At 45.3% G+C, this 26,554-nt stretch overlaps 3 protein-coding genes across 3 annotated transcripts; all 3 read left to right on the plus strand.

Annotated features, from left to right (window-relative positions):
* Positions 1-308: 308 nt before the first annotated feature.
* On the plus strand, positions 309-25,433 carry LOC124278772 (protein rolling stone-like). The gene is made up of 5 exons (XM_046714549.1): positions 309-458; positions 9,585-9,693; positions 16,407-16,638; positions 19,930-20,046; positions 24,941-25,433. The coding sequence occupies exons 2-5, from the start codon at positions 9,604-9,606 to the stop codon at positions 25,381-25,383; spliced, it is 882 nt and encodes a 293-aa protein (XP_046570505.1). The 5' UTR covers positions 309-458; positions 9,585-9,603; the 3' UTR covers positions 25,384-25,433.
* Positions 5,962-6,900, plus strand: LOC124278795 (mucin-2-like). The gene has a single exon (XM_046714569.1). It carries the CDS (start codon positions 5,962-5,964, stop codon positions 6,898-6,900), a length of 939 nt encoding a protein of 312 aa, XP_046570525.1.
* LOC124278797 (putative uncharacterized protein FLJ46204) lies at positions 7,416-7,799 on the plus strand. The gene has a single exon (XM_046714570.1). The coding sequence runs from the start codon at positions 7,416-7,418 to the stop codon at positions 7,797-7,799; it is 384 nt and encodes a 127-aa protein (XP_046570526.1).
* Positions 25,434-26,554: the final 1,121 nt, after the last annotated feature.

Here is a 26,554-nt window from a genome sequence, read left to right on the forward strand (position 1 = left end):
TTTCGAGAGGCGATTCAAGATGCACATATCTGAATATCACTAAATACACAGGTTTATCATCATGGTTTCACATTACACAGTATGATTTGCCGTGGTAATGAATCGTGTACATGAGAATCTCAATATCAGTTCTCAGATTGCCTTATGTATCTGCACAGTAGGTGTGAATGTAAAATAAAACCATAATCATAAATCTATTTCCATAATCATAATAACTCTGAGTTTGCAGCGGCAATGACAGCATCATTGTGACGGATCCACCGTGGCTGGGCGGCACTTCATTATCTCAGTGAGTAATGTCACGTGTCCAGGACAGCCATTGGATGACCTGCTCTTAACTCAGTTCATGATCTGCAGCCTGGGTCGGCCGGTCTGATATCAAGTGACAGTTAAGGCTGGCTGCTAACTCGAACCCCCGAAACATGGTGGCGACAGGTCAGGCTTTCAAATAATTTAATGTGAGTATATTATTTTTAACGCTGAAACATATATAATGAACTCGAAGCTAAGCATTGTATTGATTGTCGATATTATCAACTTTGGAAGATATGGACTGTTATTTTGTCTAAAATGGCGCTATCATCGAGACCTACGGAATATCTCTGAAGTTGAGCGTTGTATTGTTGAGTACTAGGTATTTACACTAGTTGAAGGGAATATTGCTGAATGAGAGATATATACTATATAGATTATTATGTTGCACACGGCCCTACTCACAGATGAACGAATCACTAATATCCCTGAATAATCTCACCACAAAACTAAACAACCATCAACATCCAATTGTAACTGCCGGGCCTTGACTTAACACCTGTACACTCGCTGTCAGGGAATAACGTAGCACCAGTACAACCACTGCCAGACAATGGCGTAGTACCTGTAAATTCAATACATCACTGCAGGTACATGGCTACAGGTGCATGACTACAGGTGCAGGACTACAGGTACATGACTACAGGTACACACCTACAGGTACATGACTACAGGTACATGACTATATGTGCATGACTACAGGTGCATGACTACAGGTACATGACAACAGGTACAGGACTACAGGTACAGGACTACAGGTACAGGACTACAGGAACATGACTACAGGTACATGACTGCAGGTACAGGACTACAGGTACAGGACTACAGGTACAGGACTACAGGAACATGACTATATGTGCATGACTACAGGTGCATGACTACAGGTACATGACAACAGGTACAGGACTACAAGTACAGGACTACAGGTACATGACTACAGGTACAGGACTACAGGTACATGACAACAGGTACAGGACTACAGGTGCATGACTACAGGTACATGACAACAGGTACAGGACTACAGGTACAGAGGTACAGGACTACAGGTACAGGACTACAGGTACAGGACTACAGGTACAGGACTACAGGTACAGGACTACAGGAACATGACTACAGGTACATGACTGCAGGTACATGACAACAGGTACATGACTACAGGTACAGGACTACAGGTACAGGACTACAGGAACATGACTATATGTGCATGACTACAGGTGCATGACTACAGGTACAGGACTACAGGTACAGGACTACAGGAACATGACTTTATGTGCATGACTACAGGTGCATGACTACAGGTGCATGACTACAGGTACATGACTACAGGTACATGACTACAGGTACAGGACTACAGGTACAGGACTACAGGTACATGACTGCAGGTACATGACTACAGGTACAGGACTACAGGTACAGGACTACATGACAACAGGTACAGGACTACAGGTACAGGACTACAGGTACAGGACTACAGGAACATGACTACAGGTCCACACCTACAGGTACATGACTACAGGTACATGACTGCAGGTACACACCTACAGGTACACGACTACAGGTACATGACTACATGTACATGACTACAGGTACAGGACTACAGGTACAGGACTACAGGTACAGGACTACAGGTACAGGACTACAGGAACATGACTACAGGTCCACACCTACAGGTACATGACTACAGGTACATGACTACAGGTACACACCTACAGGTACATGACTACAGGTACAGGACTACAGGTACAGGACTACAGGTACATGACTACAGGTACAGGACTACAGGTACAGGACTACAGGTACAGGACTACAGGTACATGACTGCAGGTACATGACTACATGTACAGAACTACAGGTACAGGACTACAGGTACAGGACTACAGGTACAGGACTGCAGGTACAGGACTACAGGTACATGACTACAGGTACAGGACTACAGGTACAGGACTACAGGTACATGACTGCAGGTACATGACAACAGGTACAGGACTACAGGTACAGGACTACAGGTACAGGACTACAGGTACAGGACTACAGGTACAGGACTACAGGTACAGGACTACAAGACTACAGTACAGGACTACAAGATTACAGGTACAGGACTGCAGGTACATGACTACAGGTACATGACTACAGCTACATGACTACAGGTACAGGACTACAGGTACATGACTACAAGACTACAGTACAGGACTACAAGATTACAGGTACATGACTGCAGGTACATGACTACAGGTACAGGTACATGACTACAGGTACATGACTACAGGTACATGACTACAGGTACATGACTACAGGTACAGGACTACAAGACTACAGTACAGGACTACAAGATTACAGGTACAGGACTGCAGGTACATGACAACAGGTACATGACTACAGGTACATGACTACAGGTACAGGACTACAGGTACATGGCTACAGGTACATGACTACAGGTACAGGACTGCAGGTACAGGACTACAAGACTACAGTACAGGACTACAAGATTACAGGTACAGGACTGCAGGTACATGACTACAGGTACAGGACTACAGGTACAGGACTACAAGGACTACTACAGGTACAGGACTACAAGACTACAGTACAGGACTACAAGATTACAGGTACAGGACTGCAGGTACATGACTACAGCTACATGACTACAGGTACAGGACTACAGGTACAGGACTACAGGTACAGGACTACAGGTACATGGCTACAGGTACATGACTACAGGTACATGACTACAGGTACAGGACTACAGGTACAGGACTACAGGTACAGGACTACAGACACAAGACTACAGGTACAGGACTGCAGGTACATGACTACAGGTACAGGGCTACAGGTACATGACTGCAGGTACAGGACTACAGGTGCATGACTACAGGTACAGGACTACATGTACAGGACTACAGGTACATGACTACAGGTACATGACTGCAGGTACAGGACTACAGGTACAGGGCTACATGTACAGGACAACAGGTACATGACTACAGGTACAGGGCTACAGGTACAGGACTACAGGTACATGACTACAGGTACAGGACTACAGGTACATGACAACAGGTACATGACTACAGGTACAGGACTACATGTACAGGACTACAGGTACATGACTACAGGTACAGGGCTACAGGTACAGGACTACAGGTACAGGGCTACAGGTACAGGACTACAGGTACAGGACTACAGGTACAGGACTACAGGTACACGACTACAGGTACAGGGCTACAGGTACAGGACTACAAGACTACGGGTACAGGACTACAGGTACAGGACTACAGGTACAGGACTACAGGTACAGGACTACAGGTACAGGACTACAGGTACAGGACTACAGGTACAGGACTACAGGTACAGGACTACAGGTACAGGACTACAGGTACATGACTACAGGTACAGGACTCCATTCCATTCCATTCCCTTCCATTCCATTCCATTATTATTCCATTCCATTCCATTCCATTCCATTCCATTTCCTTCCATTATTCCATTCCATTCCATTCCATTTCCATTCCATTCCATTCTACTTCCTTCCATTCCATTCCATTTCCAATTTTCCATCCATTCCATTCCACTTTCATTTCCATTCGACTTCCATTCCATCCATTCCATTCCATTCCATTCCATTCCATTCCATTCCATTCCATTCCATTCTTCCTTCATTCATTACATTCCATTCATTCCAGTTACATGTCTATTAGGTACCTACAGGTTCCATTTTATGTGTTCATTTCAGAGACAGGTTACATTAAATTACAACATTCCATGACTACACATTCCATTCTAGATGTCCAGGGATTCCAGGTTCTATGACTACAGGTCAGGGCTACAGGTACAGGGATTTCAGGTGTTCTGGGCTTCTGCTTCTGGACTTCAGGTACAGGGCTATAATTACACGTTACAGGTACAGGCTTCAGGTTCTGGGACTACAAGACTTCAGGTTATTTGTGTTATTTCTTACATTCTGTTACTTCTGGTTCTGGACTACAGGTCCAGGGCTTCGTATTTGTTCCTGGACTTCCAGGTTCCTTTCTCCTGTTCCAGGGCTGTGTTGGACTACCTGTACAGGTCTTCCTTGGGTATTCTGGTCTCTGTCTTCCTTATCTTCGCTGTGAACCTGTTTTCTATCCATGTGGGTGTCTGTCTTTCTTATCACGTAAACCGTTGCTATTTTCAGTGTCTGTCTTCCTTATGTGGCTGGAACTCCTGTCTTCCTGTCCATCTTCCTTATCAGCTGTGAACTCCGTGACACCGACGGTGTCTGTCTTCCTCCTTTGTGGTGTCCATTACACAGACACAGTGTCTGGTTCTTCCTTATCAGCTGTGAGCCTGTTATACAGACGGTGTCTGTCTTCCTTATCAGCTGGTGTCTGTCTTCCTCCCTTATCAGCTGTGAGCCCGTTACCTGACGGTAAGTCTGTCTTCCTGTCTGAGCCCGTAACCAGACATAAGTTCCATCTTCCTTTATCAGCTGTGGGGTCTGTGGGTTGCCTATCGGTAAAGCGTTGGCTCGTCGAAGACATTGGGTTCAGCTGTGTGTAGCTTCCATTTCTGGTGTCCCCGCCGTGTGTGTTGCTGGGTAAACCAAACTCAGTGTAAGTATCAGCTGTGAGGCCAGTATCTTCGTCTTCCTTATGCTGTCTGTCAGTGTCCACCTCTTATCATCTGTGGTGGTCTGTGTCTTATCCTTGTCGCTGTGAACCTTCCTGTCTGTCTTCCTTTATGGTGAACCTGTGTACCTGGGGTGGTGTCTGTCTTCCATCTGTCCTGTTACACAGACAGTGTCTGTCTTCCTATGTCTGTGAACTCCATGTCAGGCTAGTCCATGTCTTCCTTCCTGTGAACCTGTTAAACAGATAGTGTCTGTCTTCCTTAGCAGCAGTGGACCTGCCATACAGGTGTCTGTCTTCCTTATCCACCTGTTACACAGCTGTCTGTCTTGAACTTGTCAGCTGTGGTCTGACGGTGTCTTGTCTTGTCAGCTGTGGAATAATTTGTCAGATCTGATACCCAGTTTCATCACGGTGCGGTCCATGTCACTGTCAAAATGTCCGGGGTTTCCTGAAACTTCATGTGTCCATGTGTTATGCCATGTGCTTCCATCCACGTCTGCTTCCACCTTACCTCCACTCTCGTCTGTCACGTCCTCTGTCGTCCTGCTCTGGCCTCACCGGTCCACCTTCCACTCTCACGTCAACATTCTCACTAGTCACACTTCCGTCTACACGTCTTGGTCACCAATCTCCGGTCACCACCTCTGTCCATGGGTCCTTCCACGTCCTCACTCTCACCAACTCCTTCCTTCTGTGATCACCTTCCACGCCTTCTCCACCGGTCTGTCCTTTCTCGTCACACCTCCGTTCCATGGTCGTCCACCTTCCACGTTCGTCATGATCACCACCTTCCGCTCTCACGTCACCAGCTTCGTTTCCCTTCTCATGATCACCACCTCACTCTCACGTCACCACCTTCCACTTCATGATCCACCTTCACCTCACTCACTCCGGGTCACCACCTTCCACTCTCATGATCACCGCCTTCCATCACCACGTCCATTCTCATCATCACCACCTTTCCACGCTCCACGTCACTCACCATCCCTCATGATCCACCTTCCACGTCACCACCTTCCACCTCCACGTCACCACCTTCCACTCTCTCATGATCATCACCTTCCACTCTCACGGATCACACCACCTCTCCACCTCACGTCACCACCTTCCACTCCTCACGTCACCACCTTCCACTCTCCACGTCACCACCTTCCGCACTCTCACGATCACCACCTTCCACTCTCACGATCACCACCTTCCACCTCTCACATCACCACCTTCCATTCTCATGATCACCACCTTCCACATCCTCACGTCACCACCTTCCATTCTCATGATCACCACCTCCTCACTCTCACATCCTTTCCACCTTTCCACCTCCACGATCACGTCACCACCTTCCTCATGTCACCACCTTCCACGCTCACATCACTCACCTTCCACTCCACGTCACGTCACCACCTTCCACTTCTCACGATCACCACCTTCCACGCTCACGTCACCACCTTCCACATCTCATGATCACCACCTTCCACTTCACGTCACCACCTTCCACGCCTTCATGATCACCACTTCCACTCTCGCCACGTCACCACCTTCCACTCTCATGATCACCACCTTCCACCTCACGTCACCACCTTCCACCTCTTTCACGTCACCACCTTCCACTCTCATGATCACCACCTTCCACTGTCACGTCACCACCTTCCACCTCCATGATCACCACCCTCCACCTCACGTCACCACCTTCTCCTCCACGTCTCACCACCTTCCACTCACACGTCACCACCTTCCATCCTCACGATCACCATCTCACTCTCACGTCACCACCTTCCATGTCACCACTCATCCTCTCCTTCACTCCTTCCTCCTTCCACGATCACCACCTTCCACTCTCATGATCACCACCTTCCACCTCACATCACCACCTTCACCCTCACATCACCACCTTCCCCTCGTCACCGGCCTTCCCTCCATGATCACCACATCCTTCCATCTCCTCATGACCACCTCCTTCCCTCTCCATGATCCACCACCTTCCATCTAATGCATCACCACCTTTCACCTTCCCATCCACCTTCCACTCTCACGTCACCACCTTCCACGTGTCACTTCCACTTCACTTCACATCCTTCCACTCTCAAGATCACCTCCTTCCGCTCTCATGATCACCACCTTCCACTCCACGTCACCACCTTCCACTGTCACATCACCACCTTCCAATCCACGTCACCACCTTCCACTCTCATGATCACCACCTTCCACGCCCACCTCCACCTCACCACCTTCCGTCACCGCTTCACGCTCAAGACACCGCCTTCCACTCTTATGATCACCACCTTCCACGCTCACGACACCGCCTTCCACTCTCATGATTACCACCTTCCACGCTCACGTCACCACTTTCCGCTGTAACGTCACCACCTTCCACGCTGACGTCACCACCTTCCACTCTCACATCACAACCTTCCACGCTCACGTCACCATCTCTCACTCTCAAGTCACTACCTTCAACTCTCATGATCACCACCTTCCACTCTTACGTCACAACCTTCCACTCTCATGATCAACACCTTCCACGCTCACGTCACCACCTTCCACTCTCACGTCACCACCTTCCATGCTCACTTCACCACCTTCCACTCTCACGTCACCACCTTCCGCTCTCACGTCACCACCTTCCACGCTCACATCACCATCTTCCACGCTCACTTCACCACCTTCCACTCTCACGTCACCACCTTCCATTGTCACGTCACCATCTTCCATGCTCAAGTCACTACCTTCCACTCTCACGTCACCACCTTCCACGTTCACGTCACCACCTTCCACTCTCACGTCACCACTTTCCACTCTCATGTCACCACCTGTCACTCTCACGTCACCACCTTCCACGCTCACACCACCACCTTCCGGTCACCTTTTAGTGTCACGACGACACTTTGAAGATTTCAGCATGTTAACCTGAATTGTCAGCAAGATATTTTAAGAACGGTTCACTGGATTTTCTTCATAGACTTTTTAGACTTCTCTTGAATGTTTTTCAATAAGCAATTTCTTTAGTACTAGTTTTGCATATTTCATACACTATGACATTCATGTCAAGGTCAAAGTCAGTCTTGAAAATATGTGTGTGTTTGAACAACTAAAGAGCAAGATATCAAGAGAGGTTGACTGGTCATGTTTTTGTTGACATTTAACTTCATCTTAAACAATCAATATAAGTTTGATTTGATAATTTGCGGCGGGGGATTATGTCACCTTAGTGACAATGCTTGTTATATATTGACTTTATGGATAGTTATGATAAGTAAATCAAAAGACATGCGTCTACACCTTCATCTATATGGAGGTGCATCTGAAGGATGAGGTGGTAGATGTTTGAAGTGAACCCATGCATAGTTAGGTTCAGCCCAACTTGAATAAAGAACCATAAAACTGCCTAACATCAGTTTTAATCTACATACAGGGCCATAATTGCACAGAATGAGAATCCGAGGTTGTTTTTTTAAATGAGCAATTATCATCATAAAATCATTTTTACATTACATTAATATACATTTATATAGGGCTAATATCCAGTCTTTAGAAGACTGCTCAAGAGCGCTGCTGAACTCCGTCTGCAATGCTGCACAAATGAGTTTTTAATCTGGATTTGAAATTACTAAATGTCTCGACTGATCGACGAGAGAGGGGTGTTCCACAAAGCTGAGCCGACAACCTGAAAAGACCTTTCCAATCATTTTGACGTCTTTTATGAGTCAAAGGTTCATACGGGTCAGACAAACTCATGTTTTTCCATCGTGGTCACCACGATACGCTTTATGTACGTGTCGAAAATCTACCAAAAATACAGGGGGTGCTTAATTAAGTTTTTTGTGTATATTATGCCAGTGTGCAGAATCAAACCTGGGCTCTCTGTGTGACGAGCGAACGCATCTCCCTGACTACCACGTCGTCCTTTTCGGCCCTATTCACCTGAGTACAAAAGTGGCCCAATGACTTGATGGATAGATAGAGATCAATAAAATAGTTGATTGTTCGGCATTCCAGAAGTTGGTGAGTCGATAATGACGCATACAACTTTATGGATGACAACTTCTTGTTTATTGCATAGAAGATTCTACACCTAAACTTCGCTCTACGCAATAAACAAGAAATTGTCATCAATGAAGTTGTATGCGTCATTATCTATTAGACAGATTAAAATGACTAGTTAGATCTCAGGAAACAAAACCGAAATGATGATACATTGGACAAGAATAGAAAAACAGATTAAATGATGAAGAGCAACAGAACCAGGAGGCCATAACACGGAGCAAGCTAACGAAGTGAACACATTTTATTACTGTTTGTTATTTGTATGGCACAGGTAGGCTGCCTTCATTGATGAGAATCGATCGAACTATTAGCTCAAATAGGCTTTTCAATTACTCCGCTTTATGTGAATAGAAAGTCCCACAATTACATCCTGCCGTGTATTGTCAGGGCTGGGTGTTACAACGGTAAACCGGCATTGCTTCCCGATACAGGTCGTTAAACAGCGACATATGTACCAGCACTAAACTGCCCGGACTGCAAGTGTTGAATAAAGCTAAAGAGACCGCCGGGAATCAATACAGTGCCGCAGGTGGCGACATACGGGATGCGACACCGTCAGTGGGTTTGTATTCTGCAGTAATGACCGTCAGTAGTGGTCACTTCACCTCAGACACAGATCTTCCATTCCAGATGAAGCCTCACGGAAAACATGGGAATAAAGGAAATATTTGCGGAGGAATTTAGTTCCACGAGTTTCCTTCTCGACTACAAATATCCGGGGCGGTTTGTGCGGTTTGAGGTAAGACATTACTTTATACTTGGGCTTGTACACAGGTAATAACGGGTTCTGTATACTACACTTCCTCCTGTGTAGCCATGATAGGTGACAAAGGACGAGTATATCTACCTTCGCTTGTCAAGGAACATATTACCGACAAATATGATAACCTGTGGTGTCCATGTGCCATCAGTGTCCAAAGTTAGATGAACAGGTTATTCTGTAAATTCCGACTGATCTTGGCCATCTATCTTGGTCCGTCCGTCCGTCCGTCCTGTCATCTATCAATCACAAAAATTGTAGTAACTATCATTCTATTGTAGTAATCATATAAAGCGACACAAACATCCACAATCATGTGAAAGCCGCCCCTTGTACGGGCCCAACGTTTTTATCAGCATGCGCCTTAAAGGTACTGTCAAAGACTGTTCACACCAGGTGTTCGCTAACAGACGAGCGGGTAGATGGCACCTCTCAGTAACAGACGAGCGGGTAGATAGCACCTCTCAGTAACGGACGAGCGGGTAGATAGCACCTCTCAGTAACAGACGAGCGGGTAGATAGCACCTCTCAGTAACAGACGAGCGGGTAGATAGCACCTCTCAGTAACAGACGAGCGGGTAGATAGCACCTCTCAGTAACAGACGAGCGGGTAGATAGCACCTCACAGTAACAGACGAGCGGGTAGATAGCACCTCTCAGTAACAGACGAGCGGATAGATAGAACCTCTCAGTAACAGACGAGCGGATAGATAGCACCTCTCAGTAACAGACGAGCGGGTAGATAGCACCTCTCAGTAACAGACGAGCGGATAGATAGAACCTCTCAGTAACAGACGAGCGGGTAGATAGCACCTCTCAGTAACAGACGAGCGGGTAGATAGCACCTCTCAGTAACAGACGAGCGGGTAGATAGCACCTCTCAGTAACAGACGAGCGGATAGATAGAACCTCTCAGTAACAGACGAGCGGATAGATAGCACCTCTCAGTAACAGACGAGCGGGTAGATAGCACCTCTCAGTAACAGACGAGCGGATAGATAGAACCTCTCAGTAACGGACGAGCGGGTAGATAGCACCTCTCAGTAACAGACGAGCGGGTAGATAGCACCTCTCAGTAACAGACGAGCGGGTAGATAGCACCTCTCAGTAACAGACGAGCGGATAGATAGAACCTCTCAGTAACAGACGAGCGGGTAGATAGCACCTCTCAGTAACAGACGAGCGGATAGATAGCACCTCTCAGTAACAGACGAGCGGATAGATAGAACCTCTCAGTAACAGACGAGCGGGTAGATGGCACCTCTCAGTAACAGACGAGCGGGTAGATAGCACCTCTCAGTAACAGACGAGCGGGTAGATGGCACCTCTCAGTAACAGACGAGCGGGTAGATAGCACCTCTCAGTAACAGACGAGCGGATAGATAGAACCTCTCAGTAACAGACGAGCGGGTAGATAGCACCTCTCAGTAACACATTCAAAGGCAAGTCCATTGTTCACGGGACAAATTGGGTAACTGCATCCGACATCGGGACACTGATGGCTAATATTTAGACATGTTCTTCACACGCCTCGTATGAAACTGTCTGAGCATCAAGGCCGTGAATCTTGTAACCATAATGAAACAAGCTGTACAGAAGGAATCGTTTGACATATTAGACATATTGTATGTTACTTTGTCTGGTAGGTTACAAGTTATGAAGATCAACGTGACCATACTACACCGCGTGCATTGCTGGACAAGAATCGTTAATTCTAGAAGGTTTCAAAGGTCTAGGTTAATCTAGCAATTCCCAAATACCAAGAGTACCTTCAAAGGTCTAGCTTAATCTAGCATTACCCAAATACCAATAGTACCTTCAAAGGTCAAAGTTAACCAAGCAATACCCAAATAACAATAGTACCTAAAAAGACTGTCTCAATTGTCATTCAGTGAATATTGAAAATGACCAGTTTCCCAAGCTTTTGTTGGCATATCGGAAATGGGAGCCACCATCAGTTGGTATCGTCCAGTAACACTAGGGATAGCGGTAGTGTCGGCGGTACACACAATGGCGCTAGGGATAGCAATACAGTCGGTGGTACACACAATGACATTAGGGATAGCAATACAGTCGGTGGTACACACAATGACACTAGGGATAGCAATAGAGTCAGTGGTACACACAATGACACTAGGGATAGCAATACAGTCGGTGGTACACACAATGACACTAGGGATAGCAATACAGTCGGTGGTACACACAATGACACCAGGGATAACTACACAGTCGGTGGTACACACAATGACACCAGGGATAGCAATACAGTCGGTGGTACACACAATGACACCAGGGATAACTACACAGTCGGTGGTACACACAATGACACTAGGGATAGCAATAGAGTCGGTGGTACACACAATGACACTAGGGATAGCAATACAGTCGGTGGTACACACAATGACACCAGGGATAACTACACAGTCGGTGGTACACACAATGACACTAGGGATAGCAATAGAGTCGGTGGTACACACAATGACACCAGGGATAGCAATAGAGTCGTGGTACACACAATGACACCAGGGATAGCAATACAGTCGGTGGTACGCACAATGACACTAGGGATAGCAATACAGTCGGTGGTACACACAATGACACCAGGGATAACTACACAGTCGGTGGTACACACAATGACACCAGGGATAGCAATAGAGTCGTGGTACACACAATGACACCAGGGATAGCAATACAGTCGGTGGTACACACAATGACACTAGGGATAGCAATACAGTCGGTGGTACACACAATGACACCAGGGATAGCAATACAGTCGGTGGTACACACAATGACACCAGGGATAACTACACAGTCGGTGGTACACACAATGACACTAGGGATAGCAATAGAGTCGGTGGTACACACAATGACACCAGGGATAGCAATAGAGTCGTGGTACACACAATGACACCAGGGATAGCAATACAGTCGGTGGTACGCACAATGACACCAGGAATAGCAATACAGTCGGTGGTACACACAATGACACTAGGGATAGCAATACAGTCGGTGGTACACACAATGACACCAGGGATAGCGATACAGTCGGTGGTACGCACAATGACACTAGGGATAGCAATACAGTCGGTGGTACACACAATGACACTAGGGATAGCGATAGAGTCGGTGGTACACACAATGACACTAGGGATAGCAATACAGTCGGTGGTACACACAATGACACCGGGGATAGCAATACAGTCGGTGGTACACACAATGACACCAGGGATAGCAATACAGTCGGTGGTACACACAATGACACTAGGGATAGCAATACAGTCGGTGGTACACACAATGACACTAGGGATAGCGATAGAGTCGGTGGTACACACAATGACACTAGGGGTAGCAATAGAGTCGGTGGTACACACAATGACACTAGGGATAGCAATACAGTCGGTGGTACACACAATGACACTAGGGATAGCAATACAGTCGGTGGTACACACAATGACACTAGGGATAGCAATACAGTCGTGGTACACACAATGACACCAGGGATAGCAATACAGTCGGTTGTACACACAATGACACTAGGGATAGCAATACAGTCGGTGGTACACACAATGACACCAGGGATAGCAATACAGTCGGTGGTACACACAATGACACCAGGGATAGCAATACAGTCGGTGGTACACACAATGACACTAGGGATAGCAATACAGTCGGTGGTACACGCAATGACACCAGGGATAGCAATACAGTCGGTGGTACACACAATGACACCAGGGATAGCGATACAGTCGGTGGTACAATTACACACCTTGCTTCTACATTGGTTAAGCTCCCGGTACAGTTCAAGGTCGTATATCGAAGATGAAACTGTTATCTCCGCACAACCATTGGCTGTCACTAGGGATAGCAATAGAGTCTAGGTCTGTACAGTGACTAGGCTGTACCTGCTCTAGTGCATACCATGTTACGCTGGACTCCAAAAGCAAGAAACAGTAATTTCCACGCGACTGTTAACATTAAACAGTCATACATTCCTGGCGTTTAGTCACTGTTAAAACATGGTATTATGAGCTTGAAGGGGATCTTAAAACATTGTTCAACAATAACCCATACAAAATACTGTTACGTAAAGGACTAGTAGCAAGTGTATGTGTGTGTACAATAGCAGAGTGTTCGGGTGTTTTGCCGTATGGTATAGATTAGTGTTGCAGTTTGCGTTGTGACAGTTGGCTCCAGTCGAGAGAAGCCGCTATTGTACCATGACCAGTACGGGGGAGTGAGTCATGTGTTTTGAAATGGAAAAGGAGACTTTCATTACAGGAGGTTTGTAGTATACATTGTGTGATGCCATCTGTCACCAAAACACGACCGGCACGTCAGTCCTGCTCATGTTTTCTGTTGTGATGTTAATATCGATTTGCCCTTAAAATCCACTTAATGATACCCAACTGTGAGTAGGTAGTGAATACCAGCCTGTGGCTAATTCTACGTGGGGTGAGTGAGTACGGTTTTACACCGCTTTTAGCAATATTCCAGCAATATAACGGGGGGGGGGGAACCAGAAATGGGCTTTACACATTGTACCCATGTGGAGATTCGAACCCGGGTCTTCGGCGTGACGAGCGAACGCTTTACCCACTAAGCTAACCCAACGCCCAAATTCTTCGTGGATGCCATGATCATAATATCACCCAAACCAAAGGGCCGCAACTCTGAAGAGCAACTCGGTCAGTCGTGTACCATGTTCTTGAATAATCCAGTCGACATAAATTTGTTTAGAGATAAAGATCCTGTTATCACAAATTGCTCTGTATATCCATGGTATTTCCAGCGAATAACTTTGTATCCAGCCTCATGGTATAACTCTAGGAGTTTGAGACACATATAGACACATTTATTCAAGTTTATTTCTGAAGTTTCAAAGCGAACGCTTCAAAGGGACGTTATTATAGTGCATCAGCATATTGGTTATCCCCTTGGCCGTGTATGTCAACACACCAGGCAATGCCACCGTTTCCTTATCTGTCCATTTTTGTCCCTTCGTCTGTTCATTGTTGTGTTTACCTATATGTTCACATCTATACTGTCAGTCATTCCGACTTGTAGGTAACCCCCTCAGATTGACTTGTAGCCCCGCTCAACACACTTATGTCTGAGCCGGGAACTCCGCCCACAACTGTCTCGTGTATTTGTTTACTGTGTAACCCACCGAAGAATTTGGACGTATTCTTCGTGTTAATTCGGAGCTAGCTCCCCAGTCGACATCTGTACGTGTTGACAGTTGTATGTTTTGTGTTATGCCTATACAGCTGTGGTTTCACCGTGTAATACACTAAGCATACTGTTTACAATATCTCTTAATTAGTGAACTGTTACTATGTTTTGTAGTTGGTTCAGTGACTGTAATTACACGCTGTATGCAGACTTATGTGAGCTCATGAAATAGATGGAATCTATTTGTAAACCACAATGTAAATCACAATGTAAACCTAATCATAATCGAAAGCGATCAAAGCTGTCATTATTATATATGTTAATTATGAAAGTGTTACGTTCAGAAGAAAAGGCAAAGTATATATATTTTACACTGAATGTTTGTCATTTCTGTCTCTTCACTGGATTTCATGTGCATGTGTGTGCGTGCGTGCGTGTGTACGCGTGTATGTGCGTGTGTGTTTAGCCGTCCACAAGAATATGACAATAACTGTTTTAGACTCCACCTGTGTACTGAAATTGTGTTATTACAATCACAAAATATAAATCACCAACGCCAAAAGAAATGCAGTCTCGGGTATAACAGATTTCATTTGTGGTAACCTGTCGACGCCTCGCACCAACACTCCATACGAAGATGTAAGCAACTGAGTTCTCTGACTAAAAGATCGTTGCTCACGATATCAATCATTGGGTTGTCTGGTCCAGACTCGATCATTTACAGACGTCCGTAATGTAGCTGGATGTTGCTGAGGCTGCGTCAAAACAATCACACAATCACTATTCCTAAGCGAGACTATGAGTATCGTGCTAGTATGGCTACAGTGTCTGTACTGACAAGTTTATGGGCAAGACGACGTTGAACAGACACTCTTTGTAGCCCTCAGTACGTGTAGCGTTAAACAGGGACCCGCGACGTCAGGTATAGCGCTGTTACGTGAAGGTTGGGTCAGCTGTGACGTCAGGTATAGTGCTGTTACGTGAAGGTTGGGTCAGCTGTGACGTCAGGTATAGTGCTATGACGTGAAGGTTGGGTCAGCTGTTACGTCAGGTATAGTGCTGTCACGTGAAGGTTGGGTCAGCTGTGACGTCAGGTATAGTGCTGTCACGTGAAGGTTGGGTCAGCTGTGACGTCAGGTATAGTGCTGTCACGTGAAGGTTGGAGCTGTGACGTCAGGTATAGAATTGTCTTCAGCAACCCATGTGTGTCGTAAAAGGCGACTCACGGGATCAGGTGGTCAGACCCGCTAACTTGGTTGACACATGTCCTGTTATCGGCATCGCGTAGATCGTTGCACTTAATGGCAATCACTGGATTGTCTGGACTAGACTCCATTATGTACAGACCCACGCCATATTGCTGGAATATTGCCTAGTGCGGCGCTGCCGTTTGAATGATGTCATTTAAATAGCTGGTTGTAAAGTTAGGGTGTTGTCATTCATGGTATGACGTGATACTGTATACTTGATTGAACGTGTTTTGTGACGCCTGAACACTGTTGCTTACTGTTGTATTACAGTGTGGGTACCCGAAGTTGTACGCAGCCTGGCGGTTTATATGGATGCTCTACAACATAGCTGCAATCATATCGAGTGGACTCCTTGAGAAGTATTATGCCAGCTCGCCAGACAACAGATGGAAGTGGCTGATTTTCCTCACGAACTGGACGTTCGTTGTCCTGACAGTTGGGTGCATTGTGGACTTCTTCACAACAGTGTTCGTCCAGTGGGGATATCCGCAGCTGCTGGAAGGTATGTAGGAACGCGTGTGAAGGTATGTGAGGGTGTAGGAACGCGTGTGAAGGTATGTGAGGGTGTAGGAACGCGTGTGAAGGTATGTGAGGGTGTAGGAACGCGTGTGGAGGTATGTGAGGGTGTAGGAACGCGTGTGAAGGTATGTGAGGGTGTAGGAACGCGTGTGGAGGTATGTGAGGGTGTAGGAACGCGTGTGGAGGTATGTGAGGGTGTAGGAACGCGTGTAAAGGTATGTGAGGGTGTAGGAAGGTATGTCAGGGTGTAGGAAGGTATGTCAGGGTGTAGGAAGGAGTTTGGATATAATCTCTTCAAACACAGAAGTCCTTCAGTGGGTCCAGAACACTATATTCGGCGTCTAAATATATAACTACTTTGTAGTATAGCTGCGGCCAAGCATCATCTCAGAGGCGATCGTCAGTTCTCCTGCCAAGCTACTGTCCCTCTTACAACAGGAATTCTACGTAAATACAGACTATCCGGCAGCCCTGTATCGTATTACGCTACATGTGTGGTCATTCTACAGTACTGAGCACCACATCCACCATGATAAACTTCCGTTGCCAACCGGCCATACGCTGAGGTTAATTAATGTTAATCACATGCAGCTGACCTGCACATGGCTGTACTGATGGCCGTGGTAACAATAGTGCTGGGGAGATTTAGATGTGCTACTCCGGGAACATACAAACATGTCTGTACTCCCTGTTAAAACCCATATCCAACCAAAGCACCTACGATGTCACTCTGTCCACAAGATCCAGGCCGCTTGTCATTGTGGGTAGGTTTTGTTACGTCTGTGCTTCAGCCCGGCTATTGCTGCTGTTGTTGCGCTACTGTTGTGATGCTGTTGCGTTGTTGCGCTGTTGTTGTTGTTCCTGCTGCTGTGCTACTGTTGCAGGGCATAGCGTCATAATGTCTGTGTCCAGCAGCACCATGGGTCTCGGAGAGATTGCATAGGACAAACATGATTTCATCCAATTTTACATTTATCCAAAGTAGATCCAAAATATTATATAATAGTGTTTTTGGTGATATACCTGTCACCCTACACTTCTAACTCAAAAGGAATGTTTACTTCAACTCAAAGTCAGCCAACACAATCCTGAAAATCCAACACAATCCTGGGCTTACAACAGTATAAGTGTTCCCGTGTCTTCAGTTTGGGATTAGCAATGACTCTAGACTAGAATGAGACACCAGAAGGTGTAACCTGTTTGATTATTAACCATCTGTGTCGATACACCATGTTCAGTGTGCGAGGTAATTGTACAGGGAGTACGGTTGGCCTTTAATGGGATGACAGGCGTTGTGTGACACACAGACGTCCCAGAATTCTTGGTCGTGGGTACGAACCAAAGCGTCGTTCTGACAATGGTTCATTGACGGACATTGACTGTCCGCTTCGTTTAACAGGTCAACTATAGCGCAGTAGGGACATTGACTGTCCGCTTCGTTTAACAGGTCAACTATAGCACAGTAGGGATATTGACTGTCCGCTTTGTTTAAAAGGTCAACTATAGCACAGTTCGGACATTGACTGTCCGCTTCGTTTAACAGGTCAACTACAGCGCAGTAGGGACATTGACTGTCCACTTCGTTTAACAGGTCAACTATAGTGAAGTAGGGATATTGACTGTCAGCTTCGGTTAACAGGTCAACTATAGCATAGTAAGGATATTGACTGTCCGCTTCGTTTAACAGGTCAACTATAGCGCAGTAGGGATATTGACTGTCCGCTTCGTTAAACAGGTCAACTATAGCACAGTTGGGACATTGACTGTCCGCTTCGTTTAACAGGTCAACTATAGCGCAGTAGGGACATTGACTGTCCACTTCGTTTAACAGGTCAACTATAGTGAAGAAGGGATATTGACTGTCCGCTTCGTTTAACAGTTCAACTATAGCGCAGTAGGGATATTGACTGTCCGCTTCGTTTAACAGGTCAACTATAGTGAAGAAGGGATATTGACTGTCCGCTTCGTTTAACAGGTCAACTATAGCGCAGTAAGGATATTGACTGTCCGCTTCGTTTAACAGGTCAACTATAGCATAGTTGGGACATTGACTGTCCGCTTCGTTTAACATGTCAATTATAGCACTGTAGGGACATTGACTGTCCACTTCGTTTAACAGGTCAACTATAGTGAAGAAGGGATATTGACTGTCCGCTTCGTTTAACAGGTCAACTATAGCGCAGTAGGGACATTGACTGTCCACTTCGTTTAACAGGTCAACTATAGCATAGTAAGGATATTGACTGTCCGCTTCGTTAACAGGTCAACTATAGCGCAGTAGGGATATTGACTGTCCACTTCGTTTAACAGGTCAACTATAGCGCAGTTAGGATATTGACTGTCCGCTTCGTTTAACAGGTCAACTATAGCATAGTAAGGATATTGACTGTCCGCTTCGTTTAACAGGTCAACTATAGCGCAGTAGGGATATTGACTGTCCGCTTCGTTTAACAGGTCAACTATAGCCCTGTAGGGATATTGACTGTCCACTTCGTTTAACAGGTCAACTATAGCACAGTTGGGACATTGACTGTCCGCTTCGTTTAACAGGTCAACTATAGCACTGTAGGGACATTGACTGTCCGCTTCGTTTAACAGGTCAACTATAGTGAAGTAGGGATATTGACTGTCCGCTTCGTTTAACAGGTCAACTATAGCGCAGTAGGGACATTGACTGTCCACTTCGTTTAACAGGTCAACTATAGCACAGTTGGGATATTGACTGTCAGCTTCGTTTAACAGGTCAACTATAGCACAGTTGGGATATTGACTGTCAGCTTCGTTTAACAGGTCAACTGTAGTGAAGGGGGGACATTGACTGTCCGCTTCGTTTAACTGGTCAACTATAGTGAAGTAGGGACATTGACTGTCCGCTTCGTTTAACTGGTCAGCTATAGTGAAGTAGGGATATTGACTGTCCGCTTCGTTTAACTGGTTAACTATAGTGAAGTAGGGACATTGACTGTCCGCTTCGTTTAACTGGTCAACTATAGTGAAGTAGGGATATTGACTGTCCGCTTCGTTTAACAGGTCAACTATAGCGCAGTAGGGACATTGACTGTCCGCTTCGTTTAACAAGTCAACTATAGTGAAGTAGGGATATTGACTGTCCACTTCGTTTAACAGGTCAACTGTAGTGAAGTAGGGACATTGACTGTCCACTTCGTTTTACAGTTCAACTATAGCACTGTAAGTAGAGTGACCACGCCTGTATTAGACGAGGTATAACCATGTTTCTCTGGTTTCGAATAATGTTGTTTTTGTAATGTTTCAGAGAAAGAAGAGGAATCGTTACCATGGTACCTGAAGCTGGTGTGGGTGTTGTCTAACATCTACAACGCTGTGTCTCTGATGGTCACCGTGGGTTACTGGGGCTTCGGCACCTTCGACCGTAAGTGAGGTGGTGGTAGCTGGACGAGTGGACTCACAACTAGTGGTCACACCAGATCCTGTCCCACATTTACCCTGCACACCGCCACATAACTGAAATAGATGTAACGCTTTTCGATGCAGTGTTAAGAGAGTTATTCATGAAACATTATTCCAATGGAACATGTATTGCTGCATTTGAATTGAAAGCCTCGTGTGTGCAATGGCGGGGTGACGTTGGTAGAAAGACATCGACCTAATGAGTGTAATGGCGGGGTGACGTCGGTAGAAAGACATCGACCTAATGTGTGTAATGGCGGGGTGGCGTTGGTAGAAAGACATCGACCTAATGTGTGTAATGGCGGGGTGACGTCGGTAGAAAGACATCGACCTAATGTGTGTAATGGCGGAGTGGTGTTGGTAGAAAGACATCGACCTAATGTGTGTAATGGCGGGGTGACGTCGGTAGAAAGACATCGACCTGATGTGTGTAATGGCGGGCTGGTGTTGGTAGAAAGACATCGACCTAATGTGTGTAATGACGGGGTGACGTCGGTAGAAAGACATCGACCTAATATGTGTAATGGCGGGGTGACGTCGGTAGAAAGACATCGACCTAATGAGTGTAATGGCGGGGTGACGTCGGTAGAAAGACATCGACCTAATGTGTGTAATGGCGGGGTGACGTCGGTAGAAAGACATCGACCTAATGAGTGTAATGGCGGGGTGACGTCGGTAGAAAAACATCGACCTAATGTGTGTAATGGCGGGGTGACGTCGGTAGAAAGACATCGACCTAATGAGTGTAATGGCGGGGTGACGTCGGTAGAAAGACATCGACCTAATGTGTGTAATGGCGGGGTGACGTCGGTAGAAAGACATCGACCTAATGAGTGTAATGGCGGGGTGACGTCGGTAGAAAAACATCGACCTAATGTAATGTAATGGGGGTGACGTCGGTAGAAAGACATCGACCTAATGAGTGTAATGGCGGGGTGACGTCGGTAGAAAAACATCGACCTAATGTGTGTAATGACGGGGTGGTGTTGGTAGAAAGACATCGACCTAATGAGTGTAATGGCGGGGTGGTGTTGGTAGAAAGACATCGACCTAATGAGTGTAATGACGGGGTGGTGTTGGTAGAAAGACATCGACCTAATGAGTGTAATGGCGGCGTGATGTTGGTAGAAAGACATCGACCTAATGAGTGTAATGGCGGGGTGGTGTTGGTAGAAAGACATCGACCTAATGAGTGTAATGGCGGGGTGGTGTTGGTAGAAAGACATCGACCTAATGAGTGTAATGACGGGGTGGTGTTGGTAGAAAGACATCGACCTAATGAGTGTAATGGCGGGGTGACGTCGGTAGAAAGACATCGACCTAATGTGTGTAATGGCGGGGTGACGTCGGTAGAAAGACATCGACCTAATGAGTGTAATGGCGGGGTGACGTCGGTAGAAAAACATCGACCTAATGTGTGTAATGGCGGGGTGACGTCGGTAGAAAGACATCGACCTAATGAGTGTAATGGCGGGGTGACGTCGGTAGAAAAACATCGACCTAATGTGTGTAATGACGGGGTGGTGTTGGTAGAAAGACATCGACCTAATGAGTGTAATGGCGGCGTGATGTTGGTAGAAAGACATCGACCTAATGTGTGTAATGACGGGGTGGTGTCGGTAGAAAGACATCGACCTAATGAGTGTAATGGCGGCGTGATGTTGGTAGAAAGACATCGACCTAATGAGTGTAATGGCGGGGTGGTGTTGGTAGAAAGACATCGACCTAATGAGTGTAATGACGGGGTGGTGTTGGTAGAAAGACATCGACCTAATGTGTGTAATGACGGGGTGGTGTTGGTAGAAAGACATCGACCTAATGAGTGTAATGGCGGCGTGATGTTGGTAGAAAGACATCGACCTAATGTGTGTAATGGCGGGGTGACGTCGGTAGAAAAACATCGACCTAATGTGTGTAATGGCGGGCTGGTGTTGGTAGAAAGACATCGACCTAATGTGTGTAATGGCGGGGTGGCGTTGGTAGAAAGACATCGACCTAATGTGTGTAATGACGGGGTGGTGTTGGTAGGAAGACATCGACCTAATGTGTGTAATGGCGGGGTGACGTCGGTAGAAAAACATCGACCTAATGTGTGTAATGGCGGCGTGATGTTGGTAGAAAGACATCGACCTAATGTGTGTAATGGCGGGCTGGTGTTGGTAGAAAGACATCGACCTAATGTGTGTAATGGCGGGGTGACGTCGGTAGAAAGACATCGACCTAATGTGTGTAATGGCGGGGTGGCGTTGGTAGAAAGACATCGACGTCTGTAACAGTTGATTACCTTGGTCAGACATACTCCGGCGGTGTAGATAGTCGAGGTTAGATAATAGGGCTGTAACGATGCATCGAACTATCGATGGATTGCAATTGTTGAGTCTTCGATAGCAATTAATCGATGGTAGAAATGGAAAACTATCGATGCATCAATAGTATGTGTGTCTTTCGATAGTTTATTAATTGACTTGCGTTGGTAAATGGGCAGCGCAAAATACCACACTCCGGCGCAGCGATAACTTAGCATAACATCACTGTCAAAAGCTAATTTGCATATCACGTGACCGGACTTTTCTCTTGTTTGTAAACAAACGTGTATACTCGTAAGTAAGAAGATACTGGCCCAACGCAACCAATTCGGCGCGGTCTTCATAATGTTTTACATTGTTACATAAATAATCTTCTACGACTGCGACAGTAAAATTTATGTCAATACATATTTACATATCAAAGGGGCTGGATCGTTTGCTTTCAATAAGGCTTCGATGACAGCACGTGGTGCCGTACAACCCATGTACACAAAGGATCGCTACGCTACGCTACGATAGTTTGACACGTTTTAGGATATTTTCTCAGTGAAACTAAACAATACTAACATTTATGTTTAATGTGATGTGTAGACTCGTCAAAAATACAAGAGTTACGAAACATGTACAATATATTGAATGGACTGTGCAAGATGTGACGAATCCTCACATCTTTCTGGCCTGTGGCAGAGGTACTATGCTGGCTGGCCGCATTGAACTCTGGGTAGGAGAGTGGCAAAATACAGGAAGTACCAGATTCCTTCACTTTTATTTACAGCTATCCGCCCCTGTTACCTCTTAAACAAACATGACTATTTACTTGATCTGGGTTTAAAGTTTCTTGTCAGTTTTTAAAAGAGACTGGAACTACTTCAACTTGGTGTTATTTCATATAAACTATACATTCATTTGGGAAATGATTTCAAATGAGACAATTCCAGGAGAAAAATACCATTGCAATGGCATTGCAATAGTTGGTTGCAATAGACTAGCGCTATCGCAATAGTTGTTTCCCCCTCAATAGTCACCCCTATTAGATAATACCGTGAAACCAGACCCCGATAGACCAGACACCTTTGCTTTTCAGCAGACACGCTGTCTAGATTAAGTCTTACTTTGTGAAACGGGCACCCTTCTGTCTATCCTATCTATAAGGGGAAACTGTATGAGGAACTAATATTGAAACTGTATGAGGAACTAGTATGAGGAACTAGTATTGAAACTGTATGAGGAACTAGTATGAGGAACTAGTATTGAAACTGTATGAGGAACTAGTATTGAACTAGTATGAGGAACTAGTATGAGGAACTAGTATGAGGAACTAGTATTGAACTAGTATTGAAACTGTATGAGGAACTAGTATTGAACTAGTATGAGGAACTAGTATGAGGAACTAGTATTGAAACTGTATGAGGAACTAGTATGAGGAACTAGTATTGAAACTGTATGAGGAACTAGTATGAGGAACTAGTATGAGGAACTAGTATTGAAACTGTATGAGGAACTAGTATGAGGAACTAGTATTGAACTAGTATGAGGAACTAGTATGAGGAACTAGTATTGAAACTGTATGAGGAACTAGTATGAGGAACTAGTATTGAACTAGTATGAGGAACTAGTATGAGGAACTAGTATGAGGAACTAGTATTGAAACTGTATGAGGAACTAATATTGAAACTGTATGAGGAACTAGTATCAGGAACTAGTATTGAAACTGTATGAGGAACTAGTATTGAAACTGTATGAGGAACTAGTATTGAAACTGTATGAGGAACTAGTATTGAAACTGTATGAGGAACTAGTATTGAAACTGTATGAGGAACTAGTATTGAAACTGTATGAGGAACTAGTATGAGGAACTAGTATTGAACTAGTATGAGGAACTAGTATGAGGAACTAGTATTGAACTAGTATGAGGAACTAGTATTGAAACTGTATGAGGAACTAGTATGAGGAACTAGTATTGAACTAGTATGAGGAACTAGTATGAGGAACTAGTATGAGGAACTAGTATGAGGAACTAGTATTGAAACTGTATGAGGAACTAGTATGAGGAACTAGTATTGAACTAGTATGAGGAACTAGTATGAGGAACTAGTATGAGGAACTAGTATTGAAACTGTATGAGGAACTAGTATGAGGAACTAGTATTGAAACTGTATGAGGAACTAGTATTGAAACTGTATGAGGAACTAGTATTGAACTAGTATGAGGAACTTGTATGAGGAACTAGTATTGAACTAGTATTGAAACTGTATGAGGAACTAGTATTGAAACTGTATGAGGAACTAGTATTGAAACTGTATGAGGAACTAGTATTGAAACTGTATGAGGAACTAGTATTTAAACTGTATGAGGAACTAGTATTGAAAGATAACGATACTGACTAAGGCAAGTTCAACTTGGATTAAGCACAGAGAGACCTGTCACTGGACGCAAGAAAACCTTACAATAACACTACGCCATGAACCCTTTACTTCTAGCAGACGTAGCTGTAGATTACCCCTGATTCTATGTGTTTCTCTGTTGACAACACTGATGTTTATTTTTCAGCAACAAAAGGTTTGTCAGGACCGCGAGCTCTTCCCTTCCTCGGCCACGGGATGAATTCCATCTACGTCATCTGCAACATCTGTGTTACGGCTATGCCTGTACGTCTCTTCCACCTGTGGCAACCTTTAGTCTTCACCGTCATATACGGCACCTTCAACATCATCTACATCGCTGCAGGCGCCACCGACGATACAAACAAGCCCTACATCTATCCACCAATAGACTGGCGGAAAAACCCCGTTCAGACGGAAGCTATAGGTCTTGCTGTAGTGTTTGGCGTGATCTTCGCGCATATGGTGATATTCTTCCTACATCTAGCCCGTAGAGGCATAGTGCACGTTTGGCGATGCAGATCGCCAGCAGAAGAGGAGGAATCAACTGCAGCCAAAATAAAGTCCTCCAGCGACGCATACGGGAGCACTCACACAACCAATAACTTGTAACATGCATTCGGGTATATATGGCATATGGTTGAATAAAGTGTTGAGTTTAACTTTGAGACGTTCTTTCATCTTAACAAGATGTACATGTGTATGGTGCGATAGGTTGGGGCCGGTCTCGGACTGACAGAATACGTCAGGGGGCATGGAGGACACGCACTCGGAACCTTGTATGTTTTTTACACCGCAGTCAGTAACGTCAAAGTCACCTCACGGCGGCATTCCCTTTAGCCTGGAACATCATGGTAGACAACAACGACCGGGTACCATTATACACAGTGTCCTTTAGTCCCCAGTGGTCAGCGGTGGTCCGGGTCAGGTATTTCCTACAGAGAAAGTCAAGGTCTTCTTGACATCACTTATCATGATGACCCAATCTATTGTTGCCACGATATCAACCACGCGATTGTCTGGTTCAGACCCAGTTACTTACAGGCCGTCTTCATAACTGGGACGTTGTTTATTTGGGCTTTCAAGCACGCACATGCACGCAAATGCAGGCACACACACGCGCAATTACCAAGTGAATCCCCTTGTGTTCCCCAATCAGTTCCTGCATCACATTACTGTTTATACTGAATAATAATAAAGGGGCAATTCATGATTCAATTTGCACAATCTCAGGAACTGGGCAGGGACTGAAAAATACACCAGATGAGAGACATCATGGTTAATGTTTATTCTGACAAGACAGAACCTTGATACAATATAACACATCCAATCATTCAAATATATTATTTTTAAAACTGAATTTAATGGTTATTCTATCAAAACAGTATCTGGATGCATTGTGACACTACCACAGTTAACCACACTCAGAGCCGTGCTTGTGCATAAAGCATGTTATAACCACGTGTAGAGCTGTGCATGTACATAAAGCACCATATAACCACGTGTACAGCTGTGCATGTACATAAAGCATGTTATAACCACGTGTAGAGCTGTGCATGTACATAAAGCATGTTATAACCACGTGTAGAGCTGTGCATGTACATAAAGCATGTTATAACCACGTGTAGAGCTGTGCATGTACATAAAGCATGTTATAACCACGTGTAGAGCTGTGCATGTACATAAAGCATGTTATAACCACGTGTAGAGCCGTGCATGTACATAAAGCATGTTATAACCACGTGTAGAGCCGTGCATGTACATAAAGCATGTTATAACCACG

Source organism: Haliotis rubra, unplaced genomic scaffold, assembly GCF_003918875.1.
Source record: "Haliotis rubra isolate DU_JTF1 unplaced genomic scaffold, ASM391887v1 Scf241, whole genome shotgun sequence".
Lineage (NCBI taxonomy): Eukaryota > Metazoa > Mollusca > Gastropoda > Lepetellida > Haliotidae > Haliotis > Haliotis rubra.

What these genes read in the sequence shown, in the direction of transcription:
- LOC124278797 (XM_046714570.1), top strand. Translation starts at nt 7,416, where the DNA reads ATGATCAACACCTTCCACGCTCACGTCACCACCTTCCACTCTCACGTC.
- LOC124278795 (XM_046714569.1), top strand. Translation starts at nt 5,962, where the DNA reads ATGATCATCACCTTCCACTCTCACGGATCACACCACCTCTCCACCTCA.
- LOC124278772 (XM_046714549.1), top strand. Translation starts at nt 9,604, where the DNA reads ATGGGAATAAAGGAAATATTTGCGGAGGAATTTAGTTCCACGAGTTTC. An exon ending in GGCGGTTTGTGCGGTTTGAG is followed by an intron (nt 9,694 to 16,406) that starts GTAAGACATTAC and finishes GTTGTATTACAG; the next exon opens with TGTGGGTACCCGAAGTTGTA. An exon ending in ATATCCGCAGCTGCTGGAAG is followed by an intron (nt 16,639 to 19,929) that starts GTATGTAGGAAC and finishes GTAATGTTTCAG; the next exon opens with AGAAAGAAGAGGAATCGTTA.